Genomic DNA, 22,810 nt, shown 5'->3' with positions numbered 1-22,810 from the left:
GATGGAGAAAGTGCTTACATGCTAGAGCTTACTCAAACATCTGTTCCCAGTCGCTGGCTCAACCACAGTGAATGCGGTTCACACAAGAATCATAATTGCATACAGATTCGGGATACAGACAGGGAGTCAGTGTTTTTGTACAGCAACTATTCCAACAGAGCTGCAAAAAGGAAATTAAAGTTGTTGCACAGCACTTTTAATACCAGCATCATGAAAGAAAATGTTAGAAAATTAAATGATTTTTTGATGTACTTATCCATAGCCATTGCATTATCTGCAGTAGATAGCTGTCGACATGCCCGAAGTTTGGAATAACAGACAGGAGTACCAGCACGGGAGCAAAGCAATGTACGCTGTAGACTGGGCCATGCATTATCTACACTCTTCAAAGAAACACAAGATTACATTGACAAAAAGTCAGTCTTACTTCACAAAACGTGGAAGTTGCTGGTCTACCACTGCCTTGATCTGTTAGTTAGTTAGAATTCTTGTGTGACTTTGGTGATTTAAAAGGTTAGTTCAGATTCACCAAAGTCACACACCTGGCCGGGTACCCCGTCTGATTCTCCAATTCCGGGGCATGCTGAACGTCTTCTACTATCGGTAATACATTGACTATGGATAAATACCTCATACAACCCAAATTCAAAAATAATCCAAACTTTTTTTTAAATCTATGTTTGTTCAAATGATAATACCAAATAGCTCTAATTTTGATACTTTGAGATGGAAGATTTCACTAGTCAGTACTTGTTTTTGATACTAGTACCTCTGGATAAACCTTTTATTCAAGAAAAAAAGTTACCCTTCTGGAAAACGGTGCACACAAACCCAACACAGAAAACAAAACCAAGAATCCTCAATCCACATCTCTTAGTCTTCAGAAGTCCACATACAGTGAGACTAATGAGCCAGTCTGCTTAACATCTGTGAGGGAAGCCATGCACCGACGATATGAACAACCCTCACCACTTTTTCTCTGCTAGACAAATGCAAGATAACAACATACCACAACTACCTATAAGAGCATGAAGAAGAAGAACTCATGCACAGAGCACCATTGCTAAGACACAAAGACTATGTACTCCTGCCCTGAGGACATGTGTCAACCACTTCCTGAGCCCTAAGCCTGTATGTAATGGAGGTGAAATGGCTTGTCTGAAACCAATTGAAGCCATGCAGTGAGGGGAGTCAGTGCAGTCCCTGGGAGAGGATGACAGGGTCAAACCTGCAGACAGGGACCTGTACGGGCAGACTGCTGATGGCTATCTGAGTGTGAACTAGGGGCTATAAGAGGGAGGTGCACACTGGGGGTCTGAGGGTTATGACGGCCCAAGAGCTGACAACCTGCCCAGACCCCCACCGGCCCATTTATGAGACATGCAGCATGTGCAAAAACATACATCCATACATGTACCATTCCATCACTCTGAAGCAGCACCCATCCAATAAACAAGCCCACGTGATGAATGATGCTTGCATGAAACATTGACACCAACTGCCATTTCAACCACAGCATGTCAACCTTCTCATGTGATGCAACATTACAACCCTACTACTGTGGCAGAAGTCTGTCTTTAGCGCTCAACATAATTACAGCTCAAATAAATGGTTTGGGAACGACAGGCAATTAGACCTCCAGACAGTATGATACCGAGGAGTGCATTTTCTTCTAGCATGGGTACCAGAGGTGTAGTTCAAAGATCCACACCGAACAAAAGCACACATTTACAACACCCACCTCTCCGACGGCAAGTGAATTCATGATCATCGTAAACAAAACAGGTGGCATTTACCAGAAACAAAACTGGTGCTTCAGCCAAACTAGCTACAGTCACTGTGTGGTTTTCAACAGTTGAATGGAATGATACAAGCAGATGACTATTTTCATAAATTCCCTTTTCAAATGATATACTATTTAAGAAACAAAGATCCATTTTTTCCAAGTCGTTGCTTTACACATTGTCTTATCTAGTCGATATCTTGGTTGGCAGATCCCACACAAAGATCAGAGTACAGCCAAGCTGCCACAGAGGGAAGAATAGAAGGAAAGAAATGACGAAGGAAATAAGAGGAAAACATTTTTGTTTTGTGAAATCTCTGTGACTCCTCTTTGTAAACCAAGTTAGTAATTAACTTGAACTGGAGATAATGTCATAATTATAGTAGCATGCACCACTCCAATTCCCAGCAACATTAACACACAGAACTCAACTGTGGTCAGATTGCAAACTTGAAAGAGAAAGTTTGACTGATTTGCAAACTTTGCAGATGAGGAAAGAGAGCAAAAGATGAACAGATGACACCTTGAACTTTCAAAATAAAACAAAACTTCCACGGCTGATCCAGATTTCAGTCCCACTGTAAGAGGGATCAATGTTTGGCTTGCCTTTATATCTTCCATTTCCTTAACAGCTCAGTTGAGAGCAGCCTTGTTTACAGCACGCCAGTCTCTTATGATACTTCCTAGTAGGGATGAAACCAGGCTGATGACCGGCAAACTGTTTCAACCGGTGAATTGAAAAGCCAGGATAACGAGTAGGGCTGCAACTAACGATTATTTTAATAATCGATTAATCGGTTGATTATTTTTTCGATTAATCGGATAAAAAAATGTTTTTATCAAAAAAGCGTTAATTTCCAACCCTTTATTCAAAAACAGAAGTGACAGTACAAAACATCTTCAGAAAGTGCACAAACAGGTTGCTCCTTAACATCCCTGAGCTGTTAATTAAAACAACAAAATGGACTAACACTAAAAACATACACATCTATGCTTTACATCTGCCAAATGTGAGCCCTTTTTACTGTAATTGATCCCTCCAGAGGCTGCATTTACATACCCTGCTTTATCAATATGTATGAAATACTGGGACAGAGGGACGCTGTACTGCTCCATATAGAGCGTCCTCTTCCTTAAACTCTTTCATTCTCGGTCTCTTATGACCACGACATCACGTTGTTGGCTAAGCCCAACGACGTGATTTGCTTCATTCTACTTTGAGTAAAAAAAAACAAAAAAACCTGCAGCCAGATCCGCCGGTGTGCCGGTTTAACGTTAACGAGTGACAGCGTGAACTGAACCAGACCGGGGGTGGGGGGGGGGGGGGGGGGGCATGTTTCATCACGTTACGTTTTTTTACAAGCAAGACTGAACTGTAACGGAACATAACGTAACTTTAACGACAATACACAACCCAAACACGTTAGCTAACGCGATAGCAAGCTGACTAGCTTCCATTAAAAACAAGTTTGAGGAACATGAAGACGCTGATTGGCCAAGACTCGACTTGTCAAAGATCTTCTATTTTTGAGAACATCACAACCTCAGCTTTCTCGTGTCTTACTCCAATCTCAGAAACGCTGGCCGGCCAGTTGCTCTGCTCCGCTCTTTTTTTTCTTCTCCGCGACTTATTGCCTGGCGTAATAATCGCGCGACACAACGAATCGATTATGAAATTCGTTGCCAACACTTTTGATAATCGATTTTTATCGATTCGTTGTTGCAGCCCTAATAACGAGTAAAAGACTTATGCATTCCGCTCAGAGTCAGAGCAGGATTTTAATAACCTCCTCCTCGAGTCATACTCCTCCGAGCTCTCCCATCTCCATCTATGCTGGCTTACTCTGTAGCTTTATCTGCAGCACACTTTTCCAAACACAACTCACATTTAATGGATGGATCAACTAAACGACTGTGGATAAAATCACAGTCTGGCTGCTTTTCATTGTGATACTTAAAAGGCGCCTTGCCTTTTGACTGCAAACACATAGCACTGCACAAAGAAAGTGCATTCATTGCAGTAACAGATATTTATGACTGCCCAAGAAACTCACATGAATAGAGAAGCGCCTTAACTAAAAGGTAAAGTGACAGGCAGAGTCGAGCCCATGGGAAGCGGGTAATTGAGCAGAACATATCTTGATGTTCTAGTGAAACACTGATCACCATCTTTTCATGCAGAAGATGAATCCCACCATTGTCTGCGTCACCAAATTACATAAGTGCTATGGAAAATTCACTCAGTTAAATTGTTTAGTAGAAAAGGGGCAGAAACTGAATGGCCATAGCTTCCTCGAGTGAATTATGCGAGTCACAATGACATAAAATTGCTCATGTTCTGTGATTGCGGTTATTTACAAAACTACAATTGATCATTTTCTTCCTCTCTGAAAATTTCCTCAACAATTTACTGGACACTATATAATTAAAGAGTCATGTTGTTAGCAGTGAATTCAGTTTGAATCAATGCAAAATGGAGTGTGACAGATGGTACATTTTTCTGTTCAGCTTCAACTTTGTATAGCTCTGAATCTGGAAATGATAAATCTTGTAACCCCCTCAGCTTTTAAAAAAAAAATGTAATCCCTAATACAGACATTGTTAAGCCGTACTTGTGTATTCACCCACTATTTACAAGTCCCTTAATGCTAGGTGTTAGATGCTTGTCTCTGTGTGCCAGACAATAGTGAAAATGCTTGTGGCATGACAAGTAAGGTGTGGCACATGTAGACAGTAAAATCTCCATTAGTGCCTGCATATAAACAGTGGGGAGGCTTTTACCAGAAAGTTTATGGATGAATGAGAGGATGGAGAAGCTGACAGATGTGAGTGGCTGGGAAAAGATTCTTAGTGACTGCACAGATCCCACAAGAGTCCAGACAAGAGCAGACACATCCCTAAACATTCAGACTAAACACGGCCGCATAATTAGAGCTATAATTCAGCAGAGAAGCCCGAGCACACACTGTGAGCCTGTGTCCTTCGTAGAAAGGGTATAACCCACCCTCTTATTCTGCCACAAATTAAACTGTCTGAACATTGTGCTGTTGTCTCTTCAAAGCCATTTAGAGGTAGTCAATTTCATGTCATAAAACAAACTTCATGTGCAACAACGACATTGTGGCGACATGGAGGTACAGAAAATGTTAATTTGCAAACTAGCAATCTCAAGAAAAACAAAGCAGAGTAAAAGCAGTGGTAGCGCTCATTGCCCTGAACCAGCAGCTTGGAGAGAGCATGAGAGTTGAGGACACAGGCCTGCTGAGAGACAGTTTTAGAAGCTGCTTTCATGGAGGCACACTTACAGATGTCTGGCGATTCGTCAGAGCCATCTGGACAGTCCTTCTCCCCATCGCAGCGCCAACCTTTAGAGATGCAGGTCACCTGGTCCTTACATACAAACTGCTTAGAGCTGCAGGTCTTGGGCTGGTCATCAACTTTGGGGGCTGAAAAAAATAAATAAAAAAGAGTAAGTTGATGTGTCATCACAAACAGCAACTGTGGCTGGAAATGCTTTTCAAATCACACATTTACAAAAAAATACCAGGTAGAAAGGTAATGTTTCCTACTCATGTCTTTGTAATATTTTTAAGCACCTTTCAACAACTATTGAGTGAAGAATCTACAGCGGAGATTTCCAGCTTTTAGCAGCATATATTTGAACTGAGCAGGGCAAAACAACATGCAAGGGTCAAATCAAGTTGACAATGATGTTTTTGTATCAAAAGACCCACAGGCACACTATATCACACTCTATTCAGGAAAGGGAAAAAAACATAGAAGTTTACAACCAACAGTGGTGCCTTTTAGCTCAGGGGTTTGTTTGTTGTTTCCTCTCTTCTTACGGACATCTCATTTCTTTCCTCTTTTTTTTTGTATTACTCTTAAGGTGTTTTTCAACTTTTGCCACAGAGGCTCTTTCATGTGTCACAGCAAAGACATAACTGGGCATTCAATCACCGTCTGACCCATGGGAAAGTGCAGAGCGCGGTAGTTCTGGGCACTAAGTCAGGACAGATTGTTGAGGTGTACCACAGGCTAGCAGCAGCACAGCAACGCTCATGAGCACATCAGCAGTCTGACACGCTTTAACTCAGCCACACTCAGAAAAAAACCTCGACAAATGGCGCTCTACCTGCATGTTGTTGCATCGGTATGTCAACACTTAATTAGCCACCTATTTAATCATGTATCTTAAACGGGCCAGTTCACACAAATTACAAAAAAATAAAAAAAACTTTTGTTGTGTCTAGTGATGGAGATTTGGTTTTATTTGCCCAGGTTTAGACTTATCCATTTATGATATAGACGTGTGCTCCTCAATACAATTTTAGATTAATCAAATGTATACATTTACAATCCTAAACAAACAACAGAACAGGTCACACCAAGGTCTTTTGGAGTGCTTGACACAATGCTCAAATGTACTTTTTTGAAATAGTTTTTTTGGAAATAAAGACCTTACTGATGTTCTGATGATGATGATGTTCTGTTTTACAAAGAAAATCCTTCTCAATTTCTTAAATTGTGTTTGTTTTTCCCGAACATAATCCATGTTACTATTCTTGACAGAAATATTTTTTCATTCCAAATGTTTTAGATAAAAAATATAAAAAAAATATGTATTTAGAAATAATATAAAGCCATTAAAACACCAAAAGTAAATCTCTTTCCAATTTTAGGTCAATCAGTTAGATTTTATGGTGATCTGCATATTTCGCCATAGTCGAAAATAGGTATTCTGGATGTATTTTTTATTTAAATGCTTCAACAGAATTATTTTTATATATTGGAGTGGTGCTATACATTTTAGATGTATAATAAGTGAAATGATCCTTTAAATAGTCAAACTAAAATCCAACGTAAATACAAAAGAAAATGGAGAAAGCTAATATTCTATGGTAACATGTTCTGTCAGCATAAGGAAAAATTAAAATAGGTTGCCAAATATATAAAAGTGAAATTATTCCTGTTATGCGGACGGGCAAAAATGTTACACACAATGAAAAGAGACCACAAAGGCCACTTCAGGCAGGAGGTTGCTGTAACTGTACTGTTGTGCAGTATTGCTCCGGGAAGAACGGCACCAAATGTCTCATTGTAATTCTCTGCAGGGACGGAGCCCTCTCTTGCCCTGGATGACTTGCCTCCCTACATACTTGGCAGGCAGAAAGGTGTTTGGGGTGGGCGGTGGGGGTGCACCGCAAGGGGGCTGGGATGTGACTGAAATCACAAGAGAGCATGAGGCTAGTGTATCATTGCATTCACATTCCCTTTGACTCTCAGACTAAGGGCTTTAGTTTAGACCCTCGTCTTCTTTCATGTGACAGTGCAGTGTACGTGTAAGCACTAAACGCAAAGACTTTTGAGTGTCATGTTTTTAGTAAATACAATTAGAAGCTGAAGGGTTGCAGGGATCCGATCACAGCTTTCCTTATGTGAACAACACCTTGATATTTGAGGAGATTAAGAGACAGGGTTTTAAAATGCACAGCAGTCTCTTCACACAATGGCAGGAGCAAGGCTTATGAAACTAAATTCAAGTGACGCAAGAGTATGAGATTTAAATGCAGCCGTGAGACACCATAATACAGAGTCTATATCAAATGTCATAAGAATGTGACAGGATATAACATTCAAGATGAGAATGAGACAGAGAGCTGCAGGAGAATGGATAGAGACCAGGGACTGAAGACAGCCGCACACCCAACTCCTCAGTGAAGGAATGAGAGAGAGGCTAGCCATGGCTGGAGGCCAACTAATTACACTGGATTTGCCTGTGCTTATATGTTGCCATTTAATCTGCCTAAACAACCAAACAAACAGTCACACTGATTTGGCCCCGAGCTGAAATGAGTAAAAGCATTGAAGCCTCCGACAGGCTGCCATATTGAAGGCATTACCTCGACCTCTCTGGTCCCCCGTGTGAAGCAGCTGGGCTGAGCCAGTTGTTCCCTCTGAGTGGGCATAAAAATGGAAATAAAACATTGTGGGTTCTAATTTCATCATCGCTTTAGACACCAGCATGAAATGGCCGCAGAGGGGAGAACCTCTGAGTCTAATTGGAGGTTGTGGCAGAGGAGGGGTTAGAGACTGGCAGCCTTCCTCCTCAACAGTCCTCTTTCAAAGCTCTCTGAAATATCTCAAACAGAGATGTGAATTGTTAATTCAGCCTGCAAAGACGCCTTTTTTTTCCCAAAGTTCCTGCCAAAATGCTGACAATTTTTAGAGGGTCTAAATCAGGCTAGAATGTTAAACCATTTGAGTCCACTTTTACCTACAAAAAGGAATGAAGAAGGCTTTTATTTAGTCTCCTGGGATTGACCCAACAGCAAACACCAAACCCAATGAATCAAGGTACATACTCGACTTACAAGAACTCTTCTAAGCCTAGTGTGTTCACCTCCAACAGAGTCCTCTCCTGATAATACCATTCCAACTAAAGCATTTCCTGCCACAGCTGAAGGCAACTCGATCACACTGCTGTGACTAAATGGTAGGAAATCCCACAACGTTCAACTCTTCTATCAACAAAAAAGAAGAAATACATCTCACAATCTGTTGCTTATTATCAAGTTCTAAAAGTTTTGAAACACTGCTCTTTCCACACGGAGATAACCTGAAACAAACAACTATCCTCTGGGTATCTATTATAGCAAAAATACATTTAATTAGAGAAGAAAATGAGAAAAATAGCTTTCACAGATTTAGCTGAAACCCTCAAGAGTTTTGAATTTCACACCATTACAGAGTAAAGACATCTTTGGAAACTCTACAGGAAACAGAGTTTCTATTTCTGAAGAGAAATTACACGATGTACGAATATCTTTATTTGGCTGTTTAAAAAAAGAAAAGAAAAAAAAGGCCTTCTCTGTCACTCTAATGTAGTTACAATATGTTGCATGGACAGTCATTTAAAAAATATGTAATGGAGAGAAAGTCCTTGAGGTGACTGTAAGTCCTAGAATGCCTGAAGTACTAAAAGTAAAGCAGTAAAAATGTGTCCATTAGACACGGTTGTTTCTATTTAACTAAACTGCGTAACGTTTCTTCAATGACCATTATTTGGAAACGGAGAAATTCAAAAACACTAAATCGGGATGTGCGAGGTCAAAATTAGAGATCCGACTGCATTTCAATCTTTTTCCTCATTACACTATCAAATCAAGAAATCATGATGAATTAACTGCGTTTTACTGAGCAAAAAATATCTATTAGACGTTTTCTCATGGTTATGACGTGCTGAAGCCAGTGCACTTGCTCTTTTTAGGTGCTCTGAGGGGAGAATAGAGGCTCTATGCATGAATTTGTGAGATAAGCTGAACTGACGTGCATGCCGTTATCACTAAAAGATTGAACATATCGAACAAATGTTTTAATTCTGGCATACGCACTACACCATGAATCACTGAGTTGAGTACTATGTAGATGCCCGGACTCCAGGCGGCTGACTTGGTTTTATTTTGAGCATACTGCCAGTTGTAGGAGCACACACTGTATTTCCTTATGCAGGGCCACTGGAGCTGTGCGCTGTCTAAACAGGGCACACGTAATTGCCCCTTAGCACTGTGCATGGCAAAAAGCATTTAACACAAGCGAATGAGCAAATGCATAAATGTACACAGAGCCCAACTCTTATAGAAGCATCCCTCCCGAGTGCCTACTAAAAAGAATGGAGTACTGGAGTAAACTTTTAAGGCCATCTTTTCATTTGCAAAAACACAATAAAGGTGTTGTTTTGCTATTACGTAATTAAATAACTTTTGTAACAAACAGTCACAAAAGACCCAAAGCAACTCTGTGAGAGGGAACAGGACGGGATGGTGAGTAAATGGTGTTGTGGCACTAATTCAGCAGCCAAGTGATGGAGGCCTGCAGACAGCGTCACCAGCTGGGATACAATGCTGACCCACTTCCCCCCCACTCCATCTCTCTCAATATGGCCATCCCTGCTTTACAAATCAACTCCAGATCCATGGAGCACATTCCAGCAGCACCTTCTAATTGATTTCATGTGTTCACATTTACCTTCAAAAATAAATTGTGTTACAGATGACCAGCGAGATTCAAAGAAACAAACCGCTTTGCTTTTGAATTCAAGGGAAACTTACTTGTTGCTTTTTTAGTCTTTGCCGTATGACCGGCTTAAGCTTCTACACGACACCACACAATGTTTCCATTTTAAAACGCATATCTTTTTCTACATTTACACCTAACATCCACACTACTTTGGAGTTTTAGAACCCCAAAAACGGAAGGGTTTGAAAATGCTACGACGCGGCAATATCAGCCCTATGAAGCGGACATTTGATGTTTGTGGCTGTGAGGAGGGTCATTGGATATAACAGAAGACTTTCCTTTTGTTCACAAAAACAAAAAAACATAAAACAAACAAAAGTTGAAATGCTCTCCAGTGAGACAGGGACTTCCAGCCACCTGGCACAGTGTGACAACAACGAAACCGAGGGGAAACGAGTAAGAGATGCGTGTTGCCCAAATTTCTTGAACCATAATCTAGTAAAACGAGAGAGAGACTTTTTTTCCACGAAATTTGTCCGTTTGAGTAAGTAGAAAAAGATCATAGAGGGTTAGGTTTGCCACACAACACAGTGATGAAGACCATCATCCAAATGCACACAGACTCAGTAAAAATAAAAATTGAAATATGGAACTTATTTTTGTTTCTAAGCATGCCTCAACACTGAGCACATCCCGGTATTCAACCAACCCGATCCCCTGGCCTAGTGGATCATTTCTAGGCTAAGCAATAGAGCATGGATTTTTTTTTAAATCCTGTTAAAAGATAGCAGTGGCAATGGGAAATAACTTGAATGAATGAGCAAATAAATGGGACTCCGTCTAGGTACAATGGTAGCGATAGGAAAAAATGGAAATAAATCCAGAACAGTTTCTCTTCACCCATCACTTCTCCCCTTCATGGTCCTTCATTGTGGAACTCAGGTCTTCCAGTATGTTTCAGGGAGTGAAAAAAGCAAACCGACTACAGTATGTAATTAGACCCCTGCGGTCAAGTTCGAAGTGATTTCTCTGCGCTCCGTTTAGCCAGGATTTCAAAGCAAGAATCCATGCATTATAAATAACAATTAAAACCAAACAAGGACCAAAGGGAAGAGAATGGGGGCAGAGGGAAGTCATTATTTCTAATGTTGAGCTGTATTAATTATTCACATGAAAGAATACTATTTTGTAACCAAATTTGGAGCCTTTTAGATGAAAGATGTGGAAAATAATGGTATAAGAGGGTAGAAAGTGTGAGAAAAAAAAACTATCTAATGTAAAGCCCTGCCTGGGCCACTACTGCCTGGGCCATTAAAGAAGTTCATTAAATTGTTGTGCAGTGCTCATCCAGTGGAAACAACCACTTAGCTTTGCGTCAAGCCTCGCCACGCATTGGAGCACTTTAACCAGCTCACAGTGCACATACAATGTCCACAGGCGATTCAAGTTCTGCTCCACAAAGACTGGGTTGAACTTAGGGCCTATACTCTTGTGCCTGAAAACCTTGTTTTTGTGTCATTGCACAACAAAAGGGTGCAGCTTTGACCTCGGAGGTAACCTGATGAGGCTCTGCAGGACGTCACAGGCCAGGGCAGTAAAAAGCAATGCAGTAAAAGACGTACCCTTAGAGAGTGTGATTGATGGACATAAAGAGCATTGTAAATAGGTCTTACTGTGCATTCTACAGAGCTCTTCCACACCCGCCCTGTAGTATCTGCATAGCACAGCTCTGTGCACCCATAGAGGGAAAAGTCAAATCAGATTCAGCTGTTATGAAAACAGAATATGTGAGCCACAAAATGAAGGCTGGTCCACATAAATTGAGGCATTCACTGCAACTGGGATGACTGTAAATGCTGCTTTGCCTCTGTCCTCTCAATCTACAAGGAAAAGCTACAAAAGCTACAGAAATAAGGACTGAATACAGCATCTTATTAAACAAGGATTTACCTCAGCTGAAGGATGAAATGTTGTTGTGATTTAATGAGAGTCGATCTCAATGAATCCCTCATTAGATGTATTCTAAAGGAGGCAGGAGGGAGGAATGTTCCTGGCTTGATAATTGCTAGGACTGACTCAAACAATACACAAATGAGTTGTCATCCACTTCAGATCTTAACAGATGACCTCTTTGTTCAGCACTGAGAACCTAAAGCTCGTCTGTGTGATACATGAAAAGGTTTCAACTTCACATGACTGTTCCTTAGACCTTCTGAAAAAAAGTATGCACTTATGAGGGATTTAACTCACAAAATATGATCGTCCTACAAATAACTGGATATCACAATGGACGAGAAACTTAACTTTCAGGAGTTACTTTACTTTTACATAGAAGCTGTAAAGTCAGAGAGTACACACCCTTCAATCTTGATAGTATTGTTAGGAACCACAGTACATCCAACTAGTTCACGGTCATGCGCACTAGAGTTGCACTAACATGGCTTACTCCTGGTTTTAAGCTAGCATCGCTGCTAGCCAATAGTAATAACCAGATGGGCATACACATGGACGTGCAGCGCCAAGACCGGGCTTCGTTAAGAGGTTTAGGCTTGGTTGGAGCAAGTAACATGAGTTCCATTTTAAATACTGAGCAGTGCAGACCAGGCTACAGTTCAAGATCATGGGAGAAGACGCACATGCACATCCCTGGCCCAACATCCAGACTCCTTTTGCCTTCGCAAGGAACAGCATTCATATTAAGCCGGCCTACTTTGTCAGACCAAAACAATGGCCACCTGAAAATCTCGACCCTGATGTGGAATAGTTCCACATCGCATCTCAGAAAAAAAGCTTTTTGAGCTTACTCAAGTAGTTAATTTATGAGTACTTTAACTTCTATTTGAGTCAATATTTTTTTTTAAAGTAACAATACTTTTGTTTACTCGACCCACCACTGGAAGGTCTAGAATGTTACCTTCTAACAAGTGAAACTAGTCCTCAGTAGATTTGCTTGTGTTCATACACAAGCAAAATGGAAAATGTGTGCTAATGCTTCTTTTGTTGACAAACACTTTAGTGAGGAAAATATTTTACAAGTATTAATGATAAACATGTCAAGTGTTGTTTTTAATATAAAGTACAATTTATTTGTTATGTAAAGACTTATCTTTACTGTGTAAGTATATGTTCTTTGAGCAGCTGTGCTCAAGTAATGGGATAGACTTTATGATCATCAGATTAGAAGTATTGAGTTTGTTGATAAAATTGGTGAGGTTTTTACACCACCAACAAAATCCTCTATTGCAGTGGCTTTGATTTTTATATCCTGATATATCAATATTGTCATACAACTATTTTTTGGGACAATTGAGAATATGTTAATGCATTAAATAACCACACAGGTCCGTCTGTTTTTGAGTTGAAAATGGTTGATGATTATCTAATGTAATCTCATTAGAATACATAGATTCTTTATTTCAGTCCTATATGCTATTTTTATTTTGTATAGGTCTTAGAATTGTTTGCCCTTAAAATGTATGTTTATTAAGGAAGGAAAGCGGGCGTCACAGAGCCAGTATTCTCATAGCTGTGCCAGGTGTCGGGCAAACGTTACAACCCTCTGCAACATTTGAACAACTCTGTGTATCCTCTGTATGAAGTGCCATGTGTCCCTATCTAAAGATGTGTTAAAATGTGTCATGTTCCAAAACAAATTTCTAAGAGATAAGCCTCATTATATCACCAACAATAACCCCATGAATGGTAAAGCGCCAAACACACACACACACACACACACACACACACACACACACACACACACACACACACACACACACACACACACACACACACACACACACACACACACACACACACACACACACACACACACACACACTTTTGTTAAGGAAGCAGATCAGTTCCTTTTGGGGGGTCTTAGGAGCTGAAGAGGATAAACAGTGATGTAGCTAGCAGAAAACACCAGTTACAGTACACCCCTGCTATTCACCATCAACAAACACTCTTTCATCTGTGGTCTCACGCCTTCCATATGTGGGAACAACACGGAGGACATTTATGCTAATCTGGTGTTACCTTCTGCTCACAGTTGATTGCAATGCAGCGCAGGAAGTAGAGGGATAAAAAGGGGATATTCACTTCTGCAACAGTCAAGAATCCCACCGTCTGCTATTACACTTTCACAAATATTTTCACTAGGTCAAGACCAAAATGTGAAACACCTGCACACAAGCTTTACATTAAATCTCACTCAGAAGCCAAAGAATGTGCTCAAAACTGGAAACATTGGCTGAATTTCAATCCACATATTTTATGCTTTTTTTATCCTATGTGGGTCTGTGAGGATACTCTGAATGGCAGAAAATCATTATGGGGATCTTCTGTTACCTGATAAGAGTGCATAAATAGACAGGCTCAGGTGTACATAGTTATAATAACCACTCCCAAGTGACCGCCACTTGGAAACGCTGAAGAGGGCAATCCAAGCTCTATTAGCTGTTGAATTTGTATGAGGGATGCTGAATTTTTCCAGCAGATGTTTCCAGTGACAGTTCTGAGGAAAAGGTAAAGTCAGGTTCCATTAAAAAGGTCAGGCAAATAGAGTGTAGACTCCTAAGGAATTCCACCTTTTTAGCCTCTGACCTACATTTACACTTTTTACCAGCACGATTCTTCTACCTCTAAAGGTTGTTGATATCCTTTATGGAAGCGCAGTGGTTATAAAGTTATCCAAGGGGAACGTCTTAATGGTATTTTACAATAACTAAATGTGGAGGAAAGGACCATTTTGCTACATGCCATGCATAATGTAATTGCAAAATCCAAATGACTCAATACTAAAATGCTATTTTCTCAGCTAAATCTTAAAATGACACAGCTAAAATAATGATGATTTATATTTACTCCAATATCAACTAGAAGTGAAATGATTTTAAATCAGAAAATGAATTACTATTTTTGAAAATCGATTTGGTTTGCAACAAACTATTATTCTCACAATTTAGAAAAGAGTGAAACATATCTGCAACATCTCAGATCCAGTGTCATTTTTTACTTGCACATGTTTGTCCAAACAAGAGTCCAGAATTAAAATGCCATCCACTTTACCACAACAATCACATACAACTAAATAAAAGCAGCAATTCGTCACAGTTGATAAACTGCAACTTTGAGATGTTTTGGCCTTTATGCTAACAATGACTTAAAGATTAATAAATTATCAAAATAGTTGCCAATTATTTTCCTGATTATTGACTCTGGAACTGATTCATCAATATTCAAGTAAAATGCCAACTATTTTGATTGTTTCAGCTTCTCAAATATTATTATTTGATGATTTACTTTGTCTTATTATAATATGGAAACTTAAAATAGTTTAGACTGTTAGCTGGACTAAACAAGTTATTTGAATGTCACTTTGGGCTCCAGGGACTTTTGGGGGGCATTTTTACATTTGTATTACATTTTGCAGATCAAACTATTAAACCAGTTAACTGCTAAAAGGATCTGCAGATAAATCAATGATAATAAAACAAATGTTGTTAGTTTCATCCCAAAGTTTCAACAATCATAAATCAAGAGCAAGCATCAATTCAAAGTGCATTCATGTTTCTTCATATTCCCCATTATAATCATGACTCAACAGCACTGAACTGGATGGTGTCAGTATGAAAGTGATGGCACCTTTAAGTGCCACAATAATACTGGAGTCAATGCCAAAGATCAATAACAAACAAAAGAGGTCTGTCCAATGTTAAATTAACGGCCTTCTGAACTTCCTCTCACTAATGCTTTCCCATTCATAAAGTCAGGCTGTTGCTGGCGGTGATCCAGACAAATCCAGTCAAAGTGGCTGGCCTTAGGGCTTCCAACAATCACTTGACCCATTTTCTATCATTTTGGACAAACACTACTAATAATGTAACCCACATCTATCATTTACGTCACTGACTCATTGTGATGTAAACATGTTGACTATGCATGTAACTAAGTATGAAACAATGTCAGTTACAGAGTATCAAACACTGACGAGAAGTTTATTCTGTTCACCCGCCCTCACCCCCAGCTCTTCCACTGGTCCCTCCCCCACTTGCAGTCACATCTAAGTTGGATTAATGGTCTCCCTGTGTCCAGATGTTACATACTGATGGAGGAGGTGGGAGGAGCTTGCCCACTCCTGTAACCTCAGCTATGGCTTTCACTCTGAACAGCCTCGATCACTATCTAATGAAACTTACACAAGACCTCCCAACTCAGAGAAGGAAAGGGGCTATTTTTAACAAAAGACATTAACATTAGCAGTTGGCTTTGGTTGCAACATTAAGATTGTAATGTGTTACTTTTCTTTGGGCATGGAAATAAACATGGGCTGAAAGAGTAAAAGGAACTGTCAGATTGACATTGACAAATATGGATCCATGGACAAGGCTGTCAGGTTTCCCTTTTTCTACTGTTTTACATCCACAATGTATTATGTGGATGACTAACAATAGATACCAAATATGGCAATATATGGGCTGAATAGCATGGGCTTTTTGGTTAAACCCAATTTAGAATAATAGTTTTGTAACTGCAACACTGAATAATGAATGTGGCAAAATATTCATGCAGTAGAAAAGAAGAAACAAATTCAAATAGACAGGCTATTTTGTACCTTGATGTTTCCCTTTAAATGTTCAAAAAAGAAAAGACTCAACAGGTCTGCAATGCTTTGTCACAAAAGCAATGGTGCATTTGATATATCATTATTACTATATTCGGGATAATTAGGGATCTCCGTGGACGTAACAGGATCACTTATTCATTTCACTATCACACAGTGCCTGGCTGTCACTAAGAAGTTGGAGTTCCCAGCCAGCTACCGAGGCTACACGTCGGGACAAGCCGCGCCATTAAGATTACACCTTTACGAGCAGACACAACTGTTGTTTTCATGTGCGAGAGCAGCAGAAAACAAACATGAAAGCTGATCTGACCGAAGGCTCCCAAAGATTTGATATGGACCTCAAGCCGGCTGCTTCTTTTTTTTTTTTTTTTTAATACCAGCAGCACGTTTGGCTTGTATGGTAGCTTTCAGCTGTGGTGTACTGACAATATGTATATATGAGGAATTGCATTAGTATTGGGAAAAATGGAGAGAGGATTATAGCCATTTTGTCGCAGTCAATCAGAAATGGTGTCGTTTTGTGGAAACGGGTCGTTCGTGCAAGTGTTGCCTTCTACCTGCTGGATATTCCAACAGTGAATACCCTTACTGTCTGCCATCCTTGCAGGCAGCAGGCCCATTATATCTGCTTAGACAGGAGCCCTGCTAAAACACACACACACACACACACACACACACACACACACACACACACACACACACACACACACACACACACACACACACACACACACACACACACACACACACACAAAAACGCAGACTGATTTTACGCCAAAATAATCCACGCGCTGCTGTTGTTTCTGATTAAAGATGTTCCTAAATATCAACCTCTTCCTCTGAGTAGCCTTCTGTTATTGTGAAGGCAACCTTTTTGCGAGGTTGGCTCCAACTCTAGTGAACACAGGCCCTGTGCACAGATGCTTTGCAGGAGAAGAAGAAAAAGAACAAAAAGTGGTCATGCTTTCTCGGGTAATCACAATGCAGGAGAACACAACAGGCTTCTTACCTACGGTTGCACTGTTAGGAGATATGATCTCCAAGCAGAGTATAAATCCCAAGTAGAACAACCTCATCGCCATCTCCTGAGCAATGCTCGGTGGCACTGCTGTTAGAAAGGAATAGAGGAAAAGTTGGCTGGATTTCTAAAACCGAACAACCCGAACGACCACCTCATCCGAACCCCTTCGATGGTCCGGGGTGCGATTGTCCGTTCGGTTGCACCCTCCGCACGGTGGCCGCTTCAGACGGGCTCCAGCAATGAAAGGAGACTTGCTAAAGCCCGGCGAGGCTGTAGGCGATGCAGCAGCACAGTCATGTATATTTCTAATTGATTATAGGCATTCAAACATGATGCACTGGGTAACCTCTGTCTCTCAGTGCTGGCTGGGGTCTCTGTTTCACCACACCATGCCACCTCAATCGTCCACACGTCCTCGGGAGCTGCAGTCGCCCGCTCCGTTCAGCTCATTCCGTGCCAAACTAAAAAGAAAAATTAAAAAGTAAAGGCGTTTTTTTTTTTTTCCCCTCGGAAATCCGATGCCTCACTGTGCTTTTGGTTGCATGAGTGGATGGTGAATCTCAAGCTCCAGCACTGTGGACGAGCCCGTGACGTAAGCTCGACTCTCCAAAAAAAAAAATGGGATAACTAGGCGGCGAGCACCGTCTGCGCATGCCCTAACACACCTCCTTTTATCCTATTTCATGCGCTTTCTCGTCCACCGTGGAGGTGGGAGAGAGAGGCAGCTCTCCCTGCAACTGGCGCTCTGGGTTTAGCCATGTTGGCTCTATATTTCAACAGAATCCTGATTGTTTTTTTCTCGTTACAACATAAAAGGATGAAGAGTAATGATAATACTGCAAAGTCAATGAAACACCTGTGAAACACTGACATGCTGCTTACAGAGTTGTGGAAGATAATGTCTGCTTTTAAGGGTGTGTTTCCTTCCATCAACAGTTATTTAATATAAACCCTAGGATACATAGATTGCAGATTAAGTCAAATACAAATATTTTCAAATAGGCAGACATGTTAATTGTATCTGGTCTAACTTCTTTTGTTATTGCTCTCAAATGGAATCCAAAATATCACTTTTAAATCGTTTCAAATTGTAATATCTGTAAAGAAATTCCTATTTCGGTTCACATTTTCGGACAAAGGCCTACTAAACATGCGCATCTCATTGGCTCTGTCTTCTCTCATGCTCATGCATTGAGGTGCATCTATAGTTCATTCATCAAGATAGAAAAACACAGTGTGGAGCGCATTCTTCACTAAATCCTGCCCCCTAGTGGTAAATGAAAAAGGGAAATGGGTATGTAGCAATGGATATGGCTATGTTGTTGGATGGGCATGTAGAACAGTACAATACTCTTAAACTTAGGTAATGATTCCCGTAACTAATATGTTGTGTATTGTATTACACTATATCAAACTAAATCATTCTGGAGATTTCAGATAAATGGCCAATATATAGTGTAACCCCAAATGTATTTAACAAATAGTTAGCAATAAGGCAAAAATGTATTCCAATACTAAAGTATGTAGGTGTTCACCATATCCATCCATTTTTTAACTATTTTAAGTGTGGGGAAAAAATGAACCACATGGATCTGCCTCTAAATAATTAAATAGCATCAAATATGAATAGGTCACCAAATAAAATTGGCCCTTACAGGCAACTATAGGTGGAAGCTAAAGCGCAAACTTAATAGGGGAACTGTTTTGAGCTTGTGTAATCATTGTGAAATTATTATTTAGAGACGTGATTGGGTATACTAATAAACCGTCCAAACCACCAGGGGGCGCTGAATACTTACATTATCAGGAGACGTGTGGACTATAACTCATTTCATTAACACAATTTAAAGAATCCAACCATTTAATGCAATGTTTGGTACATTTTACATGGCATATCCTTTATATAACGTAATTGTGTTAAATAGAAAACATGAGAGGATCTTTTCCTCCACCACAGCCGTTATGAAACTGAAAGGCTCGTAATTTACTTTTTCTGCAAGTCTATGACATTATGCAGTGTACATCTTCTTTCCCCACTGGCATTTAATCATCGGTACTAACATTTCACACAACTGGGAGTAACCTCACTTCCACTGGTGTCAAGAATAAGTGTGCCTTTCAGGGATTTTCAGTTAACAGATGTTTACCCAGAGAATGAATCACAGGAGAGAATGTGAAGTATGTTGAGAATCTGTGAAAAACATGCCCGAGGTGTCTGGATATCTGATGAATCCACACATATTTACGCTCTGGGCATCAAAACAGAATGAAACGCCAAGAAAGTTAAGGGGGAAAATAGTATGTTGAAATGTGTGTGTGGGGGGGAGGTGGGGGTGGGGTTGAAACCAAAATATCATTCCATGTATTTCATCAATGCTCCAATTCAACTTTGCTGGAAACCCCAATTTTCTTACGTAAGCAATTATTTTTAATTTGTATTTACATAGCTGGCTCTTCTGTTTGTCAATAAAGTGAATCAACATGATCACTGGTGTCACCTCAACCTTAGAATGCCCCCGTTGTGAGAGGAGGGTTGAGCGTTGTCATTCAGGAGAGACAGACGCCAGCACGCTGTGTGGGAGACGGCTTGAAAGAGTGCCAGCGTAAACACTCCCAGACCACATGTTCTCCCAGGGCAGAGGGACTGGCCTCTTTCCAGGCACATCTGCACACAATCCCGCAGCTTTTAGCAAGCCAGCCAAGGAGACAGAGAGGGGCAGAGGAGGGAGAGGGAAGAGTTCCCAGACAGGCAGAACCTGCTTTCTCTGTTACAGTGGTGTTCATGAGGAAAGTGATGACATTGGAACAATGAAAAGCTGCATGCAGAGGGAGGATCACAAGGATCATCCCCCCTGTATAAAGTTAATACAAATGATGTGTGTGAGGGCTGAGCACCACCATTGGAACTGTACATATATATCACCCCACTCGACTCACATGCCACGGTCTGAGAGAAGATGTATTGCTCCATAAATCAAGCTCTTGACTCTCACAAAGCCTCCTCTGCATCCGCACTGCATTGAATGAAATACGCCGTGGCTGTGATTGTTCAACAAATTTAACTCTGGTAGACTTTTTCCCTTGAAAAAATAATCATTCCAGTTCATACTATGCCTGAATGTGAATATAAATGTACTCCTATCTATCTCTGACATCTCCCCTAACAGCTTCTCTTGGTTGCTGCCTTTCAGTTTGCTAGTAAAGTGAGGCTTTGTGCATGTTTTCACAGAGAGGTAATTACTGAGCAAGCTATGCTGACAACACCTGAGGAATGTGGAGAATGCACCAGCAGCCTGTGTTCTCCTAACCCCCCTACTTCTTCCCCCATCTGTAGCCATCCCCCACACAACCCACCAGCCAGAGCCCCAGTCCAAAATAATGTTTAGCATGAAATGTTTAGCATGACATTATCTACAAATCTAAGACATTCGTCTTAGATTTGTAGATAATTTTACTTTCTGGAATGTTTTGGTTGCTCTGCCAGAAAACATAATTTAGGTCTAGATTATTCTAGATTAAACTGCTTGATCAACAACATTATTTTGTAATGTACAGTTACAATCACATCAGATCTATTTTTATATCCGATAGTGGAGGAAAGCCCTATCTAAAAACCCACAGCTCTCAACAGGCCCCACTATACCCGTTACTGGTGGCTCAGTGTTGGAGCAGGGTCGTCGTTCAATCAGAGGATCGCCATGAATGGGTATTAGTCCTGATGGGCGGGGGGCACCTTGCATGGTTGCCTGCCCCTGCCATCAGTGTATGAATGGGCGAATTATGACATGTAGCACTAAAGCACTTTGAGTGGTCGGAAGACTAGAAAAGCGCTTTACAAGTACAGTCCATTGACCATTTACTGGTGAATTCCCAGTGTGTGTTGGCTGAGTCACTCCCCAAACTGTCCTTGAGCTCAGTGGAACTCACAGCCCATCTGGCTTAACACTAGCACACACATATCAAAACGTTGCATAGATTGAAACGGGGGAGTGTACAACTCTGCGTGACCTAATTGTGGGCTGGAAATGTACCACGAGAACAACATGTCAATATCCAGCCAGAGAGAATGATGGCCATGCCAAAAAAAATGGTGTTTATGCAAATGGTACCAATGCATCAAGTTTTGACATTGTGTGAATGTATGGGTGTGGACAGAGAGATAGAGGGAGAGAGACAGATTATGAACCTCTCCCACCTGTCATGATGAAATCAGGACAAAATCTCTTGTGTAGATGAACATAAGTACAGTGTATATAGGTATGTTCTCTGTCTTTCTGCTGCTGAATTGTGCAGTTGTATGTGTAATAAAGCTAATTCTGATTATGCAATGGCTAGAAGAAAAAAAGACTATGGCTGAATGAACAACTGCATATGTTTTCTACCGTTTGGGGGTTAATTAGTCAGAGTACGCAAGATGAGACAAAGGGTTCAGGGGATTTAGTTGCCGAGCAACTTATGTTGATAACGCTTTTTATATTCATATGATGAGACTCATCAACATCTGATTGACGACAACTGATAAAAAAGCAGAGGGATACAAGATCATTTCTGACTTGGTTATACAGTTCTTGTGGGTTACGTTTTAGGTTTGTCTGTCTGTCAGCAAGCTTTACGGAAAAGATGGCCGGCCCAACATTCATGAAACTTTGTGAAAGGATGAGGCTTATTTGGGCCAAGGAAGATCCCATTCAATTTTGGATCCAAATCATAGGACAGAAACACTAATTATGTTTCACTTTTGTTACCATTGTGAGGTCATTCGGCCTTGCCCGAGGTCTGTGCTCCCTGAGTGCCCTTCTGGTTTACATCAGGAGTTCATTGTAAATTTGGGTCAGACCCAGAAAGATAAAAACGTGGAAATTAGTAGAGTTATAGTCATACCCTAACGTTAGCATTATATACGAAGTGATGAATAAGTAAATTAAAAGCTGGGTGCACTTTAAACTCCAGTATCACATTCAAATCAAATACCATAACTATCGGGAAAGTAGTTTTTACCGACATAAACATGTCTGGTGTAAACACCAAAAGTAGCATATTACAACAACCTTAAGACAATTAAATGTTATTGTGTCTCTTATCATATTAGATGTTACAGTAAAGAAATCACTAATTAAAACTACGTTCTGATATTGAGGGATTTATCAATGATCACAGCGTCATAGTTGTGTATGCAGATCAACAATCTTTGTCTATTTTCATCACGTCTTTCTTTTTTGTTTTGTTCTTTATAATCTAACTCATAGAGCTCCCCTGTTACTCACTAGATAATGGATAGCCAGGCGTAAAGAGCTGCTAACCATGAACAAATGTGTTTACTGCACCATAATGGTCTACATGCTGTTTCCACCTTTAGGAGATT

At 40.4% G+C, this 22,810-nt stretch overlaps 1 protein-coding gene across 1 annotated transcript in view; it reads right to left on the bottom strand.

Moving 5' to 3' along the window:
- The window catches only part of LOC306743303 (low-density lipoprotein receptor-related protein 1-like), a gene marked incomplete at its 5' end in the record, with an annotated part of 80,643 nt that extends 63,134 nt beyond the window's left edge, over positions 1 to 17,509 (bottom strand). Inside the window, 2 exons of the mRNA XM_079225807.1 lie at positions 5,089 to 5,229; positions 17,437 to 17,509. Coding sequence (XP_079081933.1) covers positions 5,089 to 5,229; positions 17,437 to 17,509 — 214 coding nt within the window. The remainder of the gene's footprint in view (positions 1 to 5,088; positions 5,230 to 17,436) is intronic.
- Between the last annotated feature and the right edge of the window lie 5,301 nt (positions 17,510 to 22,810).

This window comes from Taurulus bubalis (assembly GCF_910589615.1).
Source record: "Taurulus bubalis genome assembly, chromosome: 11".
Lineage (NCBI taxonomy): Eukaryota > Metazoa > Chordata > Actinopteri > Perciformes > Cottidae > Taurulus > Taurulus bubalis.
This window is presented reverse-complemented; position numbering and strand designations above follow the sequence as displayed.